Genomic DNA, 24883 nt, shown 5'->3' on the forward strand with positions numbered 1-24883 from the left:
TTTGATTCTACTGCTTTGGAAATAAAAAAGCATTTAGGACATTCTTAATCCTGATAAGTAGCTATGACACCTATTATCTTATTAGTTTTCATCAGGAAATATTATAGAATGGATTAGAAAGCAATAAACATTAGCACTTTGCCAGAAGTTTGTTTCTTTACTGGTAACTGCGAGTGAAAATATTTATACATTTGTACATTTTTACAATATAAATATTTATACATTTGTTCAATGAAACAACACATGTAGTAAAAGACTCCAGATTTCTGGTAACTTCAGAATTAGTGGTATTATTATAAGGAAATCCCCAGCAAAATATAACCCCATGTTATTAATGCAGGTTTTTTGCAATAATTGCACTGCTCTGATGTGCTGTTTTGGACCAGTGAGTGTACTCATTAAACACTTCATGATAACTTAAAACCTTTGAAGAGCAATTGTGCTGCTTTGTTTGTGTGTTATAGGTGCTGTCATAAAAATCTTCATGTCAGTGTAACATATTAATACAAGGCAAAAAATACACTGCTGCAAAATATGAATTTTTATATTATTTGACTTAATTTCTGTCTCTGTGTGAATTCCCTCAGCAAATTTTACATAACCCTTCCCCTTATTTGTTTTTGAATTAACAGTCCATCCTGACAATACAGTTTCAATCCATTACTCAGGTTAATGAATCACTCAAAAAGTACAAATGTTGACTCATGAGACAACGTGCTGAGAGAGAAATGATACTCTTTAAATAGAAAACAATCAAAAATTGAAATATTGTCTTTTTCAAATGCATAGTATCATTATGCAGGCCACACCTTTTTGCAAAATATTGCATAAGAAAGTTGTATTGTAACTTTTCTCAGTTTTTCAAAGGCATTTTAAGTGGAATCCTTTTGGTTTTTCTCTCACTGCTTGTGTTGGTTCTGGCTGAGCTGGAGTTCATTTTCCCATAGCAGCCCACACAGTGCTGTGCAGTTTGGTGGCACTTGGCACCTGCCAACCCACCACAGTGCTTCATGTTGTTATACATCTGGCAACTTCACCTGTTCAAACGTCACTGGCTGGTGAAGGTCTATGCTTAAGAACCCAAAAGTGGTTTTGAGAATTTTTTTTTTTTGGTGGAAATCTTTGGAACTTTTTCATCCTTTGTCTTTGTTCATGCTTCAATAATTTATAGCATCACATACTTTTGTGCCAACACTTGATCATGCACACGGAAAAATCTTTGAACTTCATATGTGTTGACAATATGCATCTTCTTGCTTAGTATTTACTAATTCTGGAAATGCAAATTTTTCATGGGAATGTACTAACTGCAATAAATCTTTCTCTTCAAAAGATTTTCAGCTCCACAAAAGACAAGAGCTATGAGAGAAAAGAGCTCAGATTATGATAGTCTTTATGTGAAAAGGAAGGGTGAGATCCCCCAGCCTCTCAATTAACAATAGCCTATGAGAATGTTATTGTTAAAATTTACTATTGCAATAGTTAGACCAAATGTGGCATTCACAGCAAGAACTCTTTTTTTCTTATTCATTTTTAATAGAATTGAGATGTTCTGAACTGAGTGAACTATGAACAGTGAAGTCATGTAGCCCTTCCAAAGACACCTGAATAACACCTCACATTAACATTTAGGAATTAGGAAGAATACTCTTGTGTGTAAATAAAACCTAAAATCCTACTCAGACATAAGGGATGTCTTACTTTACTGAGGTAACAGAATGTAGATGAGAGTTAAAAAGAATTTAACAGATGGCAAACATCATAATGGAGATTTTATTGCCAGCTTTAAGTAGTTTTGGTCCCAGAATGTGCCACCAGAATCAGATGTAACAATGAGAAAAGCAACTATAGTGAAGTGGGTGAAGGAAGAGAAAGAGGAGAAAGAACATTTGAGACTTGAGAATGCAATATAATGTCAGGCAAGAGACATAGACTGCTTTATTTATATAGAGATCACAACATAAAGCCTTTTCCGAGGCATTTTACCTCTCCAGCATGATTTGAACAAAAAAAAAATAATAATCCACAGGTTAAGAAGCCTGAGAAATAAAACATTTAGGAGACTTCTTTCTTCAAAGAGGATGAATATCAGGTGAAATTAAAAAAAAAAAAAAGTGGGAGACAAGGTTTGCCCATATGTATCTTAAGCACAAAGACATCCTCGATATTTCTGCATATTTGAGCCCTGAGATCAGGGAGATCACTAGGAGAGCTCTGGCTGCAGTACAGAAGCATGTGTGTTGCATGTTAAAATGAGCAAAGACAGACAAGTGGTAGAGCACTTTCCAGTGAATCGGTGGTCTTGCTAGAAGTATTATGAGAATTTTGATAGATGGTATTGAGAACCTCAGTGGAGTGATATTGGGATTGGCCTCCTCACAGAGCTATTTGAAAACAGATTCAAATCAATATGTAGGTGATAAGTATTTGTTGTTATTACTGCTGTGTTCCGCAGGGGGTTTCAAAGAGGTAATTCATTGTGACGCATGAAATAGTCCTGTGGGAGCTCCCAGGTTAGAGGAGAATAAAACTAGCAAATGAAGTGTCAAGACTTTATACTACTGTTTATTTTATACATTTAAAGTACACTATCCTTTCTAGTACCATTTCTTCAAATAGCTGCACGATTTACCGTATTTTAAAAGTACTTTTGAAAGAGCAAACCAGTCAGCACAATTGTAGCACTTTGAAGCATTAAATATAATATAATGATTGGGCTGTTTGAAATCTAGATTTTTAAAAACTAGATTTTTTTGAAAAACTATATTTTTTCAAAATATAACATATTTTAAACATTTTTTTAATGCAAGGCTATCACTTCTATATTACAAATACCAGATCTCTTCACTGGCCTTCTAAAGCCCAAAGGCTGTCACCACACATTTGTCAGTCTTCAGCACCAAATGAAATAAATTCTTACATCTCTAACACTGAATGTGGAAACAGGTAATCTTCCACTTCACAGGCTACATGTACACATAAAATTGGTACAAGTTTGTTTGGCAAAAGTATATCCCTTCCCTTCCTCTCTGTTCTTTCTGGGTTTGAGTATCAGGCACACATCCAAAAGGCAATGACATGGCATCAAAAAAAAAAGGTGGATGTGTCTTTATTTTTATACACAGCAATGTAATAAAAGGGGCTAGTTCTGTATCATACTTTAATAGCTTATTAAGATCATTGATTTGTTGCACACAGGATTATCTCCTTGGTGAAAATGTCTGCAAAAGCTACCAAAAAGAGAGCCTGGGCTATGGCTAGGACTTCTAGACTCAACTATGGAAAAAAAATATATAGCAATCCCCCTTTCTTTCCTGGCTGGTTATGAGAGAAAGCAAAGTTGTCCAGAAGTAAAAGAATGCAGGAAGTTTTTTGATAAGGAAAAATAATACTAACTTTATGACTCTGTAGAGAAGGTAGTGCTGAGGATCAAAATTACTGTGGTCAACTTGTAGGCTTGCCTGAAATTCAGACATACTTTTCAAGCAGCTGTAAGCAATATAATCACAGTGAATCTATCTCTTCTGTTTAAAAACAATGAGTTTAAAATCTTACTTTGCTTTTAATTGATACCAGTCACCCAAAGCTAAGGAAATTATACAAAACTATATATGTTGCATAAGTATATGCAAGATGTTAAAAATATAAGCCTAAATTCTTATGTTTATATTTTTTTCAATATAAGTATATGCAGATAAGTACATATGTACATATGTACATTTTTTTCAACATAAGTATATGTATAGATGTTAAAAATATAAGCCTAAATTCTTATTATGTTTATATTTTTTTCAACTTTAGTTCCTCACATAAAATTTTAAATCTTGAGAAGATAATTTTGTTTTCTTACTAAAATGTATTGGTTTCCACTTTAAATCTAACTTTAAATTCCCAAAGCCCTACTCATATATCAGTGATGCAATAGAATAATTTTTCAAGCACTTGTTTCATTTATCTTAAACATACACTTTAACATATACTTAAAGACACAAGTGATTTCTGAAAAAAAAATCTTGATCTATATTGTAATAAAATTCTACAAAATTGAATGTTTTAACTGTTCTGTTGGACAGCCCATATCTGATGCCTCAGAACAAAGTAGGACTCTTTTTGGTACACATTAAAGACAACTTTTAAGTTGAATTCCAAAAAGGGAATGCATGCCAGCATAAGGCCATGAAATCACAACAGCTCATGGAAGGTACTAGTAGCTCAAGATTTATGCACAAGTCAAAATATCAAAAATTATGGGTTCATATTTTTGTGCTATAATATCTTAGAAAATGTTCAAATGAAACAGAATTCATGTAAATTTCACTATTCCTAGCACACAGCTTATAATTCTGGCAATTTAGAAGATGTAGGATAAAGAGGATATGAAGGCTAATTATAATTTTGACATTTTGAAAAGATTGCACTAAATATCTCAATATTAAGAAAATTCTAATGCAGTAGAAGAGAGTGAAATGAAATATACTGTTCTTGAAATTCTTTTGTCATTTAATATTTTCTTAATAGCTCTAGTCACATTCTAAGACTATTTTACAGTACTTCAATACCACAGTGTGTCATTATCAAATAGATATAAGATATGTATAGTATTACAAAGAACATCTGGTTTTAAATATTTGAACTCCTAACTTCTTTCTCCAAAGTTAAACCTCCAAGGGCACTCTAAGGAAGTAAGTGTCCGAACTTTTTGGATATTGCTCAAAATCCCATCTAGATTTCTAGTAGGACTTGAAAATGTATAGACTAAGTGTCAGTGCAAGAGGATCTTAGGCTGATTCCAAACTGAATTGTTAAGGCATGCCCCAGAATGTTCTGTCACATTTTTCCAGCAGTTCAAAAAGAAATGGGAAACTGCATGTTCTCTACAGTCACAATTTGAATTTCCTCTTTATTGTCAAGTTAAAAAGGACCTGGGGTTCACATCTAAGCCTGAAAACATGCAACACCCTCAAATTCAGTGAATATAGATAATGCAAAATGCAGAAAAAAAAATCAAAATGGAGAAATGGAGTGTAGATGAAAAAAAGTCATCTATTTCCACCATCTCTGCCTATATTTCTAAACTCTAAGAGAAATAAGAAGAGAAATTAGTCATGCTGAAAAATTTCCTGATTCAGAGCAGTAGTAACTTACTTTGCCTATAGTTAGAGTTCTATGCCTATCAAGGGCATAGCCACAGGATTTTTAATGAAAATTATTACAAATGTGTTTCAGAGAATAAACAAAACAAAAATACAATGCAACCAAATAAGACCCCAAACTACACAAAAACAAGACTGTAAGAAAAGTGGAAAGATATAAGATGTTGTATAAGAAACAACAGTGGCATTATTGTTGAGTGCTTTAGAACATTGATTCCAATAGTTTTCCATGAAATGCAGCTACCTGTCCTAAACCTCATGGTTTGCCACAGTTTTATCAAAAATTAGTTCAGTTTCTCTTTTTAACTGCCAAATCTCTTATGTTAATGTTATAACTCAGAGGGACGTGCCACTTTATACAATTATTTGACTAAAATACTCCATTAAGTCTATATTGTGCCAAGTGTATTTTAACATGTGTTATGATAAAACTAATACTCATTGATACTGCACTCACAGAAATCCTATAGTTGTTGGCCTATTCCTGTAAATCTTGGAGCACTACACAGGCAACTTTTCACATATTTTCTGAGACAATACAGTGGCATGTATTAGAGGAAAACATACCAATTCACTCTTTAAATGCACGAAAGAAACAGAATCATGGACTTACGGTCTGTAATTTTCAGGACTCTTTTGAATTCTCCACTTCCAGATCCTCCACAACCATCTTCATCATCACAATCACCACTGATTTGTTCATCTACACCTCCACCACTGCCTGTTTGTTGGAGATCCCATTTGTCATATTTTGGAAATGATTTGCCCTGCAACAGCTGAAGACAAGATACAGTATGCATGTTAGCAGTACATATGGAGAGCTTCAAAGAGTACCCAAAATTTCAGATAAGTCCCTAGTAATTACCTGATTTGAAATGGAAATTTCAGGATCAACAGAATGAGAATTGAGATTTTTTTTTTTAATTTTTAAAATTTTTTCTTAACCCTTACTTACAGAGATTTGGAGATGGATAGTTTAGTTTTAATTAAAAACCCACAAAATATCTTTATCACTATATAAGAAAATAATATATGAGAAAATCAGGCACCAATTTCTAGCCCAGAGGCCAAATGGAATGGTTAAGTACATAGAATTATAGAAAAGTTTGGGTTGGAAGAGACCTTTAAAGGCCATCTAGTGCAAATTCCTGTGCAATGAGCAGGGACATCTTCAACTAGATCAGGTTGCTCAGAGCCCCAACCCAACCAGATTTTGAATATTTCCAGGGCTGGGTCATCTACCACTTTCCTGGGAAACCTGTTCCAGCATCTCACCACCCTCACTACAAAAGACTTCTTCATTATATGTGGTCTAAATCAAACCTCCTTCAGTTTAAAACCATTGCCCTTATTTCTACCACAACAGACCCCACTAAAATGTTTGTTGCCCCTTTCTTATAGGCCCACATAGAGCAGAAAGCTTCTGTGCTACTTAACAGCTGGACCTGGATCTTTTAAAGACCCATGTGGTGTCTACAGAGACTAAGGATACATTTATTGTTTTATGTGAATTTTTCACATTTGAAATATCTGAAATAGTGTGAGAGCTGTGTTGCAGTTCTATATTGGTGAATCCAAAACACACTTTTCTGCTCTGGGTGTGTCATACAGAAATGTAGTAGAAGCTGAACAAAAAAAAAAGGGTTGGGATGATATCAAATGCTTGACCCAGGAACAGCAGACCAAACTAGCACATTCAGAGGCAAAGAGAGAACTATTTCCAAAGGACATTCAGGCATTACTTGGGTAGAACTAATAAAAGTGAGGTAAAATAAAACACAGGGGTAGCTGGTACTGGCCTAAGCAGTGTAGATTATTTGGTTCCAGTAAATAAGATTGTTCTCTGGCTCCTTTTTATTTCTCACCATAGAGATGGCAATGATATCTGCATGGCTTATAAGAAAACAGTAGAGATCTGTTTAAAACATTTCTCCTCTCTGTTGAGCAGTGCTGAGCAGTCATCTGAATAATGTTAATGTCTCTCATTTATCAAATGTACAAGTGCTGTCATACAGTATTTAAATACGAGGTGGTACAACTGTCATATACACACAAACAATGTGCCTTCTTCCCCATTCAGATTCAGTTTGGTTTATCTGTCAGATAAATATAAACACCACAACCTATAAAAACCCAGGTTCTTACAAATGTTAATAATTCTTATAACCTCATCTCATCCAAAATGCCAGTTTGTACAGGTTTGTACATTACTCATGCTTCAGTCTAGGAAGACTTCTTTACACTGGCCAAAACCTCGCTGTCTCAGATTCTTTAATTTAATAATCAGATAGTACTTTCTCCTTAAAGAAGATACTAATTAGTTAGAAACAGACTCAGTTTTTTATACCTTCAAAAATGTGTTTGCTTTGTTGTTTAACAAAATACTGGGTTCATATTTTCAAACTGAGTTTATTTTCAGATTATGGAGTCACTTCCCAGACGAGGATCTCTTAGGTGCTGTACAGTGCCCAACAAAAAATATTTTAATCACTACTGCAACGGGATCATTCAGATAAATCTCAATGCTTCCATAAAATCCACTTGCTCCTCTGTGTAAGAACAGGAGAATGCCACTCACCACTGAATTAGCAGAGCAGAGCCAATTTATGCAGCACTTTTAATTCAAAAGTTTTATTAGACGTTTATATGCTACCTGAAAGACAAACTACTTAGCTAAGAGGAAAAAAAAGCTTCTTGGTACTGCTGCTCTGCTCCCTGCTCATTGTGTAAGCCATGCCATGCTTCTACAAAATAGTATTTATTGAAACAAAAACACTGACTGTTTAATGAACTACACTCAGTTAAAGAGCACACTTCTTTTTCACCCTTATTCATATTGTGACACATTCCCAGGGCCAGTTGTATGATAAGGTACTCTATCCCTGAGATCTGTGGCATAAACATGGGCAGGAACTGCCAGCAGGACAGTTTTTCAAATAAAATGTGTTGCCAAATTTTCTACAATATGTCATATACATATATACCATATATACAATATATATCTGGTGTGTGTATATACATATATATATATATACACGTATATCTGTGTGCATGTTTATATATATATATCTATATATATATAGATATATATATATAGATATAGATATAACATGCATCCTCCTCTATATCTCTATCTCAGTCTTAGAAATATATTGGCTTAATAAGGTTTTATATTTTGTTTCTTCTTTAAATTTCTAAGCAGAAATATATTGGCTTAATAAGGTTTTATATTCTGTTTCTTCTTTAAATTTCTTAGTTTAAATAACTAAGCAGAACTTAGTTATTTCTCTTTCCTCTCTTTTTCTTCCTTTTTTTTTAGTATTATGCATTATTGACTTATGACTAGAAACCTAAAACAGCAGATTGTCCCACTTAATTGCTTTAAAGGTAGGTCCAGTACTGAAAAAGTAACTTTTTTCAAACTTTTCACTATGCTTGAAATAGTAGAAATTAAATAATAATTATTAAGCTCATTTATTATTTGGACTTTGTTATTCTCAATTCAGTCTCCTTAAATGTACAAGAAGAAATATTGTTTCCATATAAGTTCACAAGTCTCAGGGCTGGTCCTCTACTAAGCAAGACTTGGATCTAGTATAAATTCTTTATAAAATACAAATCCATGTAGTGCTTCAAAGCTAAATTGATTCACATTATAAATAAAGATAAAAATTGTTTAGAAGAATTGTTCTCTTCTGCTGCACTTTTTATAAAGCTATTCTTTATACAAAATAAGTACATGTTCTAACTGGAAAATTTTGTTGTATATACTCACTGGGTCTTTCAGTGCATGAGGAGGGTTACTAGCTGTATACTATCTGTACAAAAAGTACAGTGACTGTTTTCCTGCTGTGTCATAGTGTAAAATAGTTTCTTTTCTTTTTATTTTGTCTAAAAGCTATTCCATTCTATCAAATGGATTTTTTTTTGTCTCAAAAACCCTGAAACCCCAAACTCCATGAGTTTAATAACATGTTATTGTCTTTCAATTTCAATGAAAGAGGCAGCAAATATTCTTGGCAACTGCGTTTGTTTGAATGAGTTATGGCAAGGGTTAATTCACCACTGTTCTGAGACTGCAGTAGATACACCAATATTCCAGATTTGCTGGTTCTTAATGTTGATGGAAGTTTATTGAACTAAGACTTTGGTATGAAAAGCATTTCCTCTGCTGGTGGCATTTTAATTTCCCCAGAAAATTTTTGCACTACTGCTATGGTATATGTGTATGGGGGAATGATTTGGGTGTAAACCAACTAAAAGGTCCTTGGGAGTCTTCAGCTTCACAGCTTCCCTGCGTAGCTTTGGGAAGTTTGGCCTCCCCCTTAGATCTTTTAGTGCTCAGTTGCCAAAATACCTCTCAGGACTTGTACTGATGGCTTACTGCAATGCTTTCTTTGACCCAAAAGCAATTCTGAACAAGGTTGTAATACCAAAAAGAACCATTAATAAAATTTGTGACAGTTCACATTTTAGAATGGAAATATTTGCATTACAGAAGTTACACTGTTGTATTAAAGTACTTGCAGGGTTCTGTAAATATATGACTCTGCTCTGTAATATTTCAGTAAGAAAATGAACTGCTTGCAGCAGCTACAAAAGCACTTTATGAGGGTTCTTGAAGCTTCTCAACAAATCTTAGAGTCTAAGCATAATTAGGAAAATTATCACTAAGGATGTATGATTATTGTACAATCCTATAGGGTGTTGTAATCTTTCAAGATTATTTGAGACTTTTATTGATGATCTGGAAAGCAAAATGAAAAACAAAGTGGTAATGATAAATCTTTTATTGCCATGGGAACTAAAGAACAAAAAGAAGTGACAAACTAAGAAAATCTCATCTGGCAAGTGAGGCAATTGAGTGAATTTTAAAACACATACTATAATAAAACACAGACAAAAGTAAATTTGCAAGTCTAAATATTGTATTACATGCATATTAAAAGAAAAAATATTCTGTTTCGCAAATTAATTGTGGGTGTCCTGTGTAGCCAGCAGAGTATGAATTACCCAGAGCAGTGTTCTAGCCAAAGATTTTAATGGGATATCTTTGGGGACAGAAATAGGAATACTAAGTCAGATTAGGGGTGTTATATTACTCCTAAATCCCATTCTCATTGTCTTTGTTCAGAAAGGATGGCCCAGAAGTGAATTCCATTACAGTGATTAAAATGGAACCAAAAATCCTTTTGTTTTAGCCATGGAACTCATCCTTTAGTGCACTCAAAAAACCCTTGATCTCAAGATTTAACCAGCCCTATAAGCCTTGGAAGTGCCTACATAGCAAATACAGATTTAACAGATTTGGCAGGCCAAAGCATATGAAAATGGCAAATAAATATTTTTTAATAATTTAAACATTCAAAGTGAAAAAAAAAAGCTATGGTATCAGAACCATACATTTAAAAACATTCAGGTTGGTCTATATAAAAAAAAATCAATAATAAACAATTATTATCAACATTGGGGTGAGGGGGATTTTTTAGTTTGGTTTGGTTTATTTGGGCTTTTGGGGTTTTTTTTTGTTTGGTTGGTTTGTTTTGTTTTTTTCCTGGTTCAATTAGGTTTTGGTCTTAAAGCATAAATTAATTCAGAAGTTCAAGGACGTGGTATGTATGAGGTTAAAGTAAAAAACTTAAATGGTCCTTTCTACCTCTCAAAAATGTATAAATTCATGTAAGTAAATCCAAAATGGCAAGAGTGTACTCTGTTTTGCATTTTTCTGCTTGCAGGAAGTTACAAGTGATTTAATCCCTGTTGTTTATCTCGGCAGGAACACCAGACAGCCATTCACTCACTCCTCCTCGGTGGGATGAGGGAGAGAATCAGAAAAATGGTAAAACTTATGGGTTGGGATAAAAAAAGTGTAGTAGGACATAAAAGGAATGGCAAATAATAATAGTGAGGATGATGAAAGAATGTACAAAACAAGCAATGCACAATGCAGTTTCTCACCACGCACTGACTGATGACCTGAGCAGTGGATCACCAGCCCCTGGCCAGCTCTCCCCAGTTTATATTCTTAGTGTGATTTTCTATGGAAAAGGATAGCTCTTGGGTCATTTGGGCTCAGCTGTCATGCCTGTGTCCCCTCCCATCTTCTTGTAGACCTTCAGCCCTGCTTGCTGGCAGGGCAGCAAGAGAAGACAAAAAGTCCTTGACAGAGTAAGCACTGCTCAGCAACAATTAAAATGTTACTGTATTATTAACATTATTCTTGCCCTAAATCCAAAACACAGCATAATACCAGTTGCCAGGAAGAAAATTAACTCCATCCCTTCTGAAACAAGGACAATGTCTAATGAATGATGAACACTGAAAGGCCATAAAATTTATGTTTACATAATTGCAACTGATGTGATTCAAAAATCTAGTATCCTATTCACTTATTCTACATCATAGACCTTAATGGGAAATATGAATTGTCTCTACATTTTATTGTATTGTATTTCAATGAAAATATCTTGATGCTCTATTGCAGTTCAGTGTGAACTAAGCTCAGTCATAGTATTTCCTCTGTTTCATTTATGTGCACATCATAAATACTTTTGGAGGGTATCTTAAAGGAGCTCAGCAGTGAATCCAATTTAGCTAATCAAGTCAAATCCAGAAGAATTATTTCTAGAAGTCTTACTTCCTTGAACTCTTTCAAATGAGAGGAATAAACTGCTAATTTTTTTACCTCTGCTTAGCGTTACATATCCGAATACTTATAAACCAGAATTTCCTTTGGTGATCTCTAAAAAAAATTATTCATACACCTGTACACCAGAATGTCCTGCAGGGTTTCATTTCCTTAACAAAGCTGTGCATTCCAAATTAGAAATCCAGCTTTTATTGGAGACTGGTATTTAGATCACTAAGATCACTAGTATGACAATTCATAGTCCCTTATGAATAGTGAGTGCCCTGTGGGGATTTTTTTTTTTAATAAAAAGCTGTATTTTTGTGTGAAGTACATCACCTCCTTTCTTTTTTCTTTTTTTTGGATGATATTTTCAAAAAGAGGATGAGATTTCTAATCAGCTATAGCCTTTATACCCTTGAGATGATACTAAGTACAAGAAGCAACATATGCATTGCTATGTCAAACCCACTGTTTCCTGCCTAGATCCAGGACTACAACTCTGTGTTTCAAGCCTGAAAACTCATTCTTCTCCATAAAATCACCAGTAGCCTGAATTTCTGTTGGAAGTAACACAATACTTCTCTCGAGTCTAAGCTAACTCAGCTGAGCAAAGAAATAGACATTCATTCTGCTTAGTGAACTGCAAAAATTAGAAATGTGGCTGAGCACCAGCACTGCACAGCACAGCTTTAACCTACTCTTTGTGCTTTCTCGACATACCTTTACTACCTCAGAATCAAACCAGTTGCTGCCTGAATAGCAAAACTAAGAATCACCCCAGCTTATTATTACAAGACTACTTCAAAATCCTTCTCAGTAGTTATTTATGTAGCATTCAAAACCACTTAGTAAGAGAACAAAATTTTCAAAGAAAGCTAATTGCTAAATCAGGTAGCAATGACCAGCAATTTTCGTTGAAGGTACAATTCCTCACAGTGGGACTATGGGTTCAAGCACAAGCACACACTGTACATTTTGTTCCATCCCTAGCATGCTTCCTGACCATCACAAAGTTGAATTGACCTAACTAGCACTCTCCACAAAAATGCTTGACCCCAATTTGAGCCTTAACATAGTCTACAGAATGTTCTGAGTAGGCAGCCTGGATATGGTTATTCTGCAGGTTTTTGGGATGTCTACAGTGCCAAATAAAAGAGAACCAGGCAATAAGGTACAGTGATAGACACTGAATTCTCAGTCTTTCTAACTTACATCTGTTGTCCAACCAGTCCTCCCTAAGGTAAAGCACTTATTAAGAGGCTGTTTGTGACCACTGGAGATGTGGAGCAGTGTGCTCTCACCCTTTTTCCTCTTTTTACTTAGTAATATAGATACAGCTCCTAAATGGAATTGTCCATTCACAAATACCCTTTTTCTAATTTTTTATGTATAGAAATCTTGCTTTATCTCTCGGATTGCATTTTACATTAAACCCACCAACTCAGGTTCTCACTTGAGTTCTGTCATGAGCAATTACTTTTCTTTCCAGTTGTTACTGGTTCAGAGTAAGTACAAGAGCAAAAGCTTGGCTCTTATCCCTTGGTGCAATCCCTGCCACCACAGTTATGCACACTATCAACTTGATTTGTTTAAAAATATTTACGTATTTCCATCCATAAAAATGTATGTCTTGCTAACATTTCATGGCAGGTTTAAATCATCCTCAGAAAATTAAGTAAATGAGTTAGACATTTCTGAGACAACAAATGAGAGCAAAACTAAACCCCACACCAATAGCATGTACTCTTATTTCTGTCTAGTAGTTGAAATATCAGGAAAAAAAGTCACATTTTATATGATTAATGTTTAGAGACTAATATTCTTTGCCTGTTTCAGTCATCCATGCATATGCTTGGTTTTTTTTTTGTCATTATTCTTTTCTGTTCATCTCTTTCCTCTTAGTTATTTGAAGGTTATTGGTTATAACCCCTTCCAGTAGATATTACAAATAATTTTGCATATAATTTTAAAATAATTTTATCCTTTATCTTATCTTTATCTGAATTTTTGGACCTTTCTTCCTTGGCAAGGGATGATATAGACAGACATATATGACATATATTAGAGAGTTTTCTTTGGTCCTAATAGTAGACTGAAATTATGCCTTTCCAGAACAGAATATGTGAATCCCTAGACAGCTTAATATTGAGTACTTTAATGAATGATTAATGAGGTATAGCCAAAAAAAAGAAAAAGGATTGATTTAAATAACATGGCATACTGTGATCAGATAAAACTCATTTGAACAAACAAAGCCAGGATTTTGGGTGGGGTTGGGCTTCAGAATCATACCCCTCACTGCAGATGTCAAAAAATTGACATGTTTTTATCTAAGTGAAGTGTCTGAAGTCCTCAGTAGTTAGAAGTTTGATTCAGTTTTGTGAAGATCATTGTTTAGTGCTTTTTGATATGACCTAGAGCATCCGGGGCAGAGAGAGAGAAGTGGTAGAGAATTTGGAGAAGACCTTCTCAAGCAACTGCTGGAAGCCAAGGAACATTGAGCAGCTGGAATGGTTCCAGGCATCTGAGCACATGCAATTGAACCATAATGTTAGTTAAAGCTGGGAGTTATTCAGCTAAGCAAAGGCTGGAATCCAAAGAGATTTATAGAAAAGAAATAACAAAAAAAGTTTACCAAGAAGATTCTTAATACTTTTAGCCAGGCAGTGCAATTTTTGTTTGTTTGGTAACAACACAACTCATAGCACAACAAGGCCAACTGGATAAAAGCACAGTGGGATCCCAACCATCTATCTAGATGCTATAGATATAAAATTCACTGTTTTTCTGTATGTTCCCTCTCTATATAAACAGCAAAAAATAATCAAATTATTTGTGAGGAAAAATGCTGATTACAACTTGAGAATTAAATTTTCTCAAAGAAAGTTTCAAACCAAATATTTTCAGTGACACCAGCTAGAACTTGGAAAATCATAGGAGAATTAACCAGAATTACAGCCAGTTTCAATAATCTCATGACTATCATTACGCAGGATGCAGTTTTTCAAATAAAATAGGAAACCAGTGAAGCTGTGCAATGGAAGAGTATGGAAACCCAGGGCACCAGGAATATTTCTCTATCTGCTCTTAAGTGCCCTGACCCCCAGGGGAGCACTGACTTTGACCCTCATTCATAGAGAAAGTTTCCTACACTTCAAGATAGACTAGAATCCAAAAAAAGTGTGCAATAAATTATAGAGAGTACTGTAAGTTTATCACTTGGTAAAAAATTTAAGTTTTAAGATTTTTAATATGTTGTAAATAGAAACAAAATAGAAAACACAAAGTGTCATCCTAAGTTTCTTCTTCATGTTTCTTCTTCATCAATTTGAGCAGCATTTTGTAATTAAGCAGAAAAGTCTGCATTGCAAGCTTTGAAACCAGTTATTGAGTTAAAAGAGAAAATAATCTAAGTGTCAATTCTTAATTAAATAGTTTAGCCTTAAAAAACCTTGTAATGAAAGATTGTTAACCATTTTGTGCCTTCTAATGAAAAACTACCAAACTCACAATAGTAAAACTATTTTACTAATAAAAAATAAAAAACACTTAAATCCAAACATAAATTACTATCTCAAATACCTTCAATCTAAACCCAAAAAAACTAACAAGTAATACCCCCACAGAAGAGAATTCACCAACCTGCACGATTCAGATATGCGGACATTACGGACATGAGTACGCAATCATTATCATGCACTGATTTCTGATAGTAACATCAATCTGTTATAGTCTGGCTGTTACTTAGACAGAAAAATCATGGCATTAGCAAAATGTAAATGTTCAATTTTATTTTTTAAGAATGAAGTTTGTTCCATGGTTCAACATGCTTTTATTAAATTGCTACTGAAAAATAAGCTATGAATGGTTTCTACAGCAAATTATCTATAATACATCAATTTTCCACCTGTGTATTTCCAGTCTGTGGCAATTTGGAGCTTATGTCTACAAAAGACATAAGCTTTGTTTTACTCCTTTGACACAGTTTTTTACTTAAGAGTTAATAATCTGTAAACCCTAGTTTCTTCTCATTATCAGTGGAAACAGAAGTCTGATGTTCCCGCTGAAGTAAATTAAACATCATGATAGATAATGAAAATCACAGACAAGCTATTTCAGGTTTAGATTTCTTCTTATATTTCACAGATCTGCAAGCGAAAGGGCATAATATTAAGCCATTTAGAAGAAGGACCTTCTGGAACACTTTTCACTATGGAAGAATATGCTACTTGACATTTCTTCTGGAGGGCCATTCAGAAGACATTATAGGAAAAGCTGCATTGAAATAATCTGTGATGCCATCATGAGCAAAATTGTGACTATACTGTTAGAGGTACATTTCTTTTGCTACCCTATTGTGAGTGAATAAATTGGTGATTTATCCAGTGAACTGATTTCAGAGAGTGGAATTCAGTAGACAGTCAATGGAGGTGACCCACCAGCAGTGCTGACTGACACACTGCTTTCCCTTATCCAGCACCAGCATGATAAAGCTACTTTTCTCCTTGGTGACATTTCTAGCCTTCACATCAGTGGACTTGAGTGAGTTGAGGAAAAGCAACATCTGCTGTGTAAAATTCATGAAGATTAAGCTGACAGCAAAGCCAATATTGTGTAACTTCAGAAAACTAGTATGCTTCTAGCAACATTTGAAAGGAAATGAAATACAAAAATAAAATAGAAGGAAGCCTTTACTTTTGCATTAGGCATTGCTCTGTAGATAATACAAGTGAAAAATGGTCCCATATACTCAAAAAATTGAAACATTAAAAATAGATTTCCCTCTTCATCAGCTGCATATGTACTTTTTCCTTAAATCAGAGCATTCTAAATTGATCTAGAATATGACATGACAGTAGACACGTATAAAATTTAATGCAGAACTCAGTATGAAACAAAATCCTTCAGTATTCATTTATCTCATAACAGACCATAGCAATGTTGTCTGTAGAACAGCTTTTGTGGGGAGGGATTTTCTGTTCAAAAATATTGTCATGGTTCATGTCTCCTTCCTCCTCCCCACACAATACAAAAGATATTATGCAGAACCTTAATATAACTAATATAACTTATAGCCAGGAATCTCCTTATATTAGTGAGACCAAGTATCAATCACAAAAGCGTATCTCCAGTCCTTATCTGTGACTTTGGCCCCATCCTAGAATGAGAGATTTCCACAAAACATACCACAGAAAAAAAATGGATCCAGAATCTTCTGCATTATTTACCAAGTTTTTCTTTAGGTCCATACTCTTTTAATTTTCAGAATATATCCTTCCAACAGAATGCCAGTATAAACTCTATTACATAATTTATGCCACACTTAAGTCTTACACTGAAAGTTCTCCAGTCACTGAGATCACATGCCAGCACTCTCCAGAAGACAAGTGAATTCTTAATGAGGTTAAAGCAAGGCCTTCCTGCCACAGAATTTGCTCCTTGTCCCCATTCTCGAGTTGTCATTTCTTTTCATGATTTCTGTATAACTATACTTCTCTGGTTATATTCGCCTAGTAAGGCTGCTTTGCATAAATTGAGACTTATGATATATGAAGGACTGTGTTTTTAAATCTTCTTTGCCTCCAAACTATTCTTAAAATAGTTCCCATTGCCTGGTCTCGTCAAAATGCATCATGCCTGTTTTTCAAAATCTTCAAGAGAATTAAGGCATCCTTGAAATATGAAAGTGGTCAAGGAGCAGACACGTACATTACTTGAGAACAGGTTTCTTGGTGCATAAAGAAGTGGATCATTTACAATCAGAGTCTTCTCAGAAAGATTTGCTAGAACAATTCTTTAGATCCCATTGGGTCTTTGTATGTGTGATAAGATTACAACTTTTCTCAGAAAAGCTAGCTTCAAGTTCCAGTAGCTGCCTATGCCATTTCTCTGCAGCATTACTTATTCAGATGCAATCAAGTACCATGGAGAATATTATAAAATAGAAGAAGCCTTTTTTGAAATTCCTGAGAAAGCCTGGCTCATACATTTTGCAGCTGTAATATGTGCGCAAATGTCTAATTATAGTAATCCTAATCTATGCAGACTATGTTATTAAACGTGACATATATTTTAATTGTTGACAGATGGCTTTGAACCATGTATAAATATTTATAAAGTCACACATATTCCTATAGCTAGAACACACAAAATTTCCAGGTATATTAGTCTGTCTTTTCTGAAACCTTTTATATGCACATGCAAATTCAGGATTTCCATTTTAATAACTATTTTATTGTTTAGTTATCTGAAGACATAAAAGGACCATTTTCTTTTTAAAGTGAAATGAATATTGCATAGATTACAGACAGTTTTGATTACTGTGGAAATCAGAGTACTTTTTCAGCAGTACAATGTATTGCGTTAGCACATGTGCTCACAGTTATTAAATATTGCCATTGTGCTGCTTATTCATAATCACCCATCTTCTCTCATCACTACAGGGAAGATATCAATAGAAACCCCAAAATATCCATGAACAGTACATAAAAACAGGCTCAATCCAGCAAGACTATTCATTAACACACACATCTAATGCATGTCCCTCTTATTTAGAACTCAGAAATCCTCATGTAGCTGGTTATTAGGAAAACACCCAAAATAAGTAGAAAATGGGTAACATTTACAAGAACTACCATCTAGGAAATACATTATCTGGGCTCTTAAGACATGTCCAAGGGTAGGCTTAAACTAATGAATAAGGTGAAGGCTGAGGGATCCCACAAGTCAGAAAAACTGCTTACACATCTTTTCAGTTGTTAGGGTGGGACTCACTTCATGTAGCTTTAGAAATCTAAGCTTAGGCATCTGTCTCTGCAGAAAGACAGGCTAGTCCAGTGGGTAATTCATCTCAGCCTAAAGTTATCTGTAAGATGTTTATTGAAGTCAAAAGTCAGATTCTTTGCTGATACATTGTTTTGCAAAAAACCCCAACCCACCAACCAACCGGCCTGCCAAACAACCGCAACCAAACCAACAATAAAAAAAACTTGTGCAAGTTTACTTTTTGTTTTCCCCCCACTGTATGACATTTCTCTTCAACTTAAACACCTCCAGGCTATTTAAGTGGCACTAGTTACCTTTTAGAGTCACTAGAGCTTTCAGAGTCAATGGAAAGAAACAAGCACCTTCAAAAGCCTGACCTCATCCTAAAACAAATCATGCAAGGATGAATGGACATATGCATTACTGATTTTGGAAGAGCATAATATGGTGCTACATATTCCAAAGAAGGTTAATTTTTTTTTCTGCCTGGATTCTTTCACTAAAAGCTCATTGTGGCACAAACTGCTTTCCTGCAGAAAATGGAGGGAGGAGGCAGCCATTTAAAACAACAAAGTGAAAATAAGAAACCTTAGAAATTAACTTCAAAAACTGTAGCCATGAAGTGATAGGATACTAGGTCCTTTCAAGAGGATATAATAATTTCTTCCTTGAAAGTCTGGTGAAGGGATGAATCAGCAAGGAAGGAAAGAAAATAAATGTCAGCCATTTAATGTCAGTCTTCCTACTGTTTCAAAGGTATAGAGAAACTATTTAAAAATTTTTGAGAGTAAATTATTAAGCTATTTGTTAAATTCATTTTCCTTACACTTAATACAAATTTTTATGACAAGTTTTTATGCATTTTTTAGCACAGTGACAGTAAGCTTTCAATTCTTTACTTTGTATCAAAAATATTTCAAACCACGTGTGCCAACAATCCAACATCAGAAATAGATGAATCAGCATTCTAAAGAAATACAAAAATATATTGAATTCCTTTGAGATGAGCCATATTTGTTGTATTTTATTTTCTCTCATACAGAGTATCTAATTGGGGAAATACTGCAAACTCCTATTCAATGCAGTTATACATTTTTCATTTTATTAGAAGTATGAATTTCTACCACTAAAAACTTTCATACAAAAAAAAAAATCATTGTTCAAGCCAAGCATAAATATGATATACTCTTTGCAAGGCACTTTGGGTGTTCTTCAATTTCTTATAATCCAATTACATATCTGCATGTCCTAACTTCTCTGGATATAATATATGACAGATGGAGTCTGAATTTTGTTTCAAATGCTAGTAAAACTTATATATTGTACTTAACCTGACACAGATTTCGTTATTGCAATGTGTTCATTTCTGCATAGTTTTGTAATGTAAATTCATGTAGAAACAGGAATCACTAAGAGATCAAGTACTAATGTCAAAAAAATATAGAATGCCTTTGATAAAATATAAGACACAATATATAAAAATGTTAAGTCTGAGGTTTATTTTCTAGAGTTCAGTGTTCCCATTTCTCTTTATATCTTTCAAAAATTGAATGTGTAATAATTTACAATCCTAGAAGTTGTTCAGGTCAAGACTTTTACATACAATCAACTGGATATGCACAGTATAAATGTTAGTAAAATACAGTTGTGTTTCTAATAATAGACCTTCAATCCACCACATATAATGAAATTTGATTTTTTTTCTTTCACTGTAGTGTTCTTTTGCAGGCAGGGCCGGGCTATCCTGCTCTACAACTTGCAAAGAAAGCAGAGCAGTTCTAATGTGAGCTGGTGGACTACAGTGCAATACTGGGAGCTGCTAACTCTCATGCTCCAGCCTTGAAAAAGAATAACCCCCCTAATCACAGAACCATAGAATAGTTTGGGCTGGGAGGGACCTTACAGAACAGTTAGTTCCAGTCCTCCTGCCATGGGCAGTGACACCTTTCACCAGAACAAGTTGCTCAGAGCCCTATCTGACCTGGACTGGAACACTTCCAGGGATGGAATATCTGCCCCAAGAGGCAAATGTCCCCAAGAGGCAAAGATTATTTGTACAAACACAGCCTTAGGGAAGAAGATACAGCTCAGAAATCAAGCATTTACATGTCTCACCCTATGTTAAAACTCTGTCAATAGAAGAACAGATATCACTTACTTTCTTTCATATAATAACTTATTTATTAAGGTTTTCATGCAAAAAATGAGAGACTCAGGCTGAAACCCATACCCAGTTCAGTGAATCCTATCCATATTTTCTCCTATTACCCTAAATTTTATATTATAATCTAGTTCCATAAAAAAGACATGTTCTCAAGATATTCTTGCAAAAAATGTATCAGTGAAGAATTAATTCTTAATATTTCATGGACCCAAAGTACTAAAGAGAAATCTGAAATTTGTAACCTCTTAAAGACCTGAAAGTTATATTAACTGAAGAATGAAGTTCTTCCTCCTCAAAGATCCTGTAGTTTTGATATAGAGACACTCTCTCTGGAATAAGCTGAACTAGGATTTCTCAACTTGTACTTCAATCATCAAACTATTTTTGGGGGGGAAAGAAGGAAAAAAGCAGCAGCTTTTTCTCTTAGACCATTGTTTAAAGACCATACTGCTTAGAGTAAGGGATTAAATTATCATCTTTGCCAATATGAAGGAGCACACCCAGTGCTGTTCCAGTTCCAGTGTCTGGAGGGGAACCAAAATAAGCCAGATAGAGATGAACCCCCATCCCAGCCATCCCATAAAAGCCTTAACCAGTGGGCTGGGGTTTATCTGTCTTCCAGTCTCTATGGGGAAGGATCTCCATGGATCACTTCTTATACTGAAGGAGTTATTTCCTAGGAAATGTGAGACACTTCTAGGTTGCAGGGAAAGAGCATTTTGAGATTGTACAAAGCTTAAACTGAGATGCTTAGAGGCAGAACCAAAGATGGGGAAACATAGAGATCAAGGGGTTCTGAGGAGGAACAAACATGGGAAAATAAAGGAAATAAAATAAAATAAAATAAAATAAAATAAAATAAAATAAAATAAAATAAAATAAAACAAAATAAAATAAAGAGATTAAAAGGTCCTGTTAATTTTTAACAGAGTCTCATCTGTACCCTTAACTGGCTATGCTCTATATATGACCTGCCCTGTATTCCATTTGGCTCCAAGTGTTATTTGGGGTGAGATACTGGACAGGTCACAGGGTCTATGAGTGGGTTGGTAGAAGGGCCAGGAGGCCATTTGCACATTCATGTCAGTGTGGGAGGCCACCAGAGGCCAGAGGATCCCAGACTGATGTTGAATGCCTAGGGGTAGTTACCAAAAGGATCTCTAGTCTGTGTGCCTGCAGGGATGGGTGGGCAAAGGGCATCTGCCCCAGGAGGAGGCAGCCTGTGAGCCTGGAAGTGGGATAGCATGCCCAAGTGCCAGCAACTGGGGACATCAGATTTCAGTTCATGGACAAGATAAGTGTCCAAAGTCTAGTTATTGAAGGAATATTGTGTATGTGTGGATGCATATATACTACATATAAATATATATATATATATATATATAAATATATATAAAATATATATATAATGCAAAAATATATGTATGTATATGTGTGTATATATATATATATATATATAATATATATATAATGTATGTATTTTTCATTAGCTGGTTTTTGTCCTGACCAGTCAGACAGGTGAAGAGAATGAGGTAGTTGGTGCAATTTGTGTCTACATGATCACAGTGTTTGCCATCTATGTTGACATGTTGTTGCATATAGCCCTGTTGTGTGTTTATACACATTTCCTTATTGGGAATACATGCTCAGCCTTGGTACTGAGTGAACCTGAGGACACGATGTTGCAGCAGGTTTGACAAGCCCTAACATTAGGCATTCACATTAATGGGGTTTTTTTAAAGGACACCTCACTCGTGGTCCATGTGTGTTCAGCAATCTTTGAGAATGATTGCAAAAATGGGCTTTCCAGGACTGCTGCACAGAGAGACATCTTATTTTTGTGTCTGCAATAGCAGAACTTTGTGGTTGTCACATAGCTCTTCTGGGTAAGACAACTTCACACATGCAGAAAGTTTCCTTTTGGAAATTTTAATTTAGATTCTCACCTTCTTTGTTTTGGGTTTTTAGATTTTTGGTTTTTCTTTTTTTTTTTTTTTTCAGGGTTAGAGGAGGTCCATCTACCCTTTAAGGAAGATGAACAGAATCCTGAAGAATGGCATTGATCACAGCAGATACCCCTATCTGGTCAGTAGGCTGTGCAGGTTCCACATTCTGTTAGAGCCCTCTGTATATTGGTGAATAAAAGATAACAGTACAAAGATAATATAAATTTAAAAATTCCCTATGAGCCACATGACCCTCCTCCTGGCATGAACTTCATTCCACAGAGCATTTACTTTCAATGCCTGATGTTGATATCCAAATTCAGACTTTTTTTTTTTTCTCCCACAAATAAGAAAAGGCTCCAGGCCAGAACCTCAAGACACCATGAATATATAAATGAGTATTTATGAAAATTTCATGCAAATTATAAACAATTGTATCATATATCAAAGGCTGTATATTGGCCAGCCTCTGATATTCTTCAGTATACTACTATTGTTTTAAAACAGTTTTGATATAAACCATCACTCCTGTTCTACTATAGCATAAATGAATGCTAGAATTCCAATAGCTTCTTCTTATTTCTTTAGAGCACACTCTCACTGTTGTGTTCCTATTTCACAAGCCAAATCTCAACTATGCACTACTTGGTACATATCACTAAGTCAACATAAATTAGGGTTACTATCTGGCCAAATAAGATATAGAATTAATAATTCATTTGATGTATAATTTTGAGAAGACCCATTGCCTAACTAATTAAAATGTAAATGTTGGCAGAGTAGACTATGTATACTACAAGATCCCAGAGACACATTTGTGTCCCTGCTACATTTCAGTCCTACTTATCTGAAATTAACCATTTCATAGGTCTTTTTAACCTGAAAAATCATAGATTGAATTGTTTGTTAAGGTAAATTTCCTAATTTTCTTCCCTTGACTTGCAAAAACAGGAGCAATTTGAAAGAAAGTAATATTTGCTTTGCCATATTTTACTGCATTTAAACAAAACACCTTTACTCTCCAATTTATACTCACAGAACACTGTGAGGATACACCCTGTAAAATACACCAAAAAAACCCCATTCAAATACTCAGCTCTAAGAAGATAATCATATATATGGCAAAAAATACAGGTTGCCATCGCTCACCATATTTTGAGACAAAACATATTCTCAATAATAAAACCCATCTGCCTTCACTACCTTGCTACTTCTGTTACTTCATTGAGTCACTGTCTCTTTTACCAGATCACTTTTCTCTGATTTATACCTTGCAAGCAGCATTAATTCAGGACTTTTGAAATGAGGGCCAGCTATTACAGCAGATAAATATATTCTATCAAGAGAATTCAGAGCAATATACCATCCAAGAGAACACAATTTCACCTATGTAATTTGGACACTGAGGCCTAATTTTCAATTATTCAATTACTCTGTTGAGTTATTACAGTTTTAAGTGTTTTGTGATAATCAGCAAAAACTAATTAGACATAAAACTATAAGACATTCATTTTCAAACAGTTTATTACATTGTAAATGCTGATATTAGCAGATTACACAGCATTTTGTTTGGTTGCTTCATTAAATGATTGCTAGAGAATGCTCTAAAAGCAGTAACATTTGCCCACCAGTACCTTCAGAGTCCATAGTAGATGCAGACTATTGCAAGAAAGACACAAATTATGTACATTTACTGCCAAGCATAGTAGATAGATAAACAACCACTTACATTCTTACATGCTTACATGCTTACATTCACAAAGTTGCAGAGTGATGTCAGAACTGCTTTTTGTCAGTAGGAACTACAAAATATTTCTGGACATGAATGAATTAACAGAAATGGGTCTAGCATATTAGCTCAGAATTGTAAACCATCATCTCCACAAAACAAAATCAAATACAAAACACCCCCAAAACCAAAACCAAAACCAGAAAAAACCCCAAATCTGAAGAGAACACTAAGGTAGCAAAAAAAAAAAAAAAAATCCTAACAGCAGCCAAATACATCAGTGGAATAATTCTTTCAATGGAGACAGTACTTTTTCAAGACCAAATGCCCCAATATCTGCAAGACTATATATATTAATTTTATTCTGCTATTTCCATATAGTTATCTAGCTTTAAAGTACCACCAATTTGCTTTGTTAATATCTCTGTAGCAAATTACTATCCTGCTATCCAGATTTTTCTTCCTGTAACATGAAGATTATAAAAATTAAGCCAA

The 24883-nt window shown here is 34.6% G+C and overlaps 1 protein-coding gene across 10 annotated transcripts in view; it reads right to left on the reverse strand.

Annotated features, from left to right (window-relative positions):
- GPC5 (glypican 5) overlaps nucleotides 1–24883 on the reverse strand; it is a 602268-nt gene that overhangs the window by 278579 nt on the left and 298806 nt on the right. For all 10 annotated transcript variants that reach the window (XM_071430982.1, XM_071430983.1, XM_071430986.1 and 7 more), the window contains exon 7: nucleotides 5767–5929. In XM_071430982.1, coding sequence (XP_071287083.1) covers nucleotides 5767–5929 — 163 coding nt within the window. The remainder of the gene's footprint in view (nucleotides 1–5766; nucleotides 5930–24883) is intronic.

The sequence above is a fragment of the Agelaius tricolor genome, unplaced genomic scaffold, assembly GCF_023055355.1.
Source record: "Agelaius tricolor isolate 1412-34295 unplaced genomic scaffold, bAgeTri1.0.p SCAF_7, whole genome shotgun sequence".
Lineage (NCBI taxonomy): Eukaryota > Metazoa > Chordata > Aves > Passeriformes > Icteridae > Agelaius > Agelaius tricolor.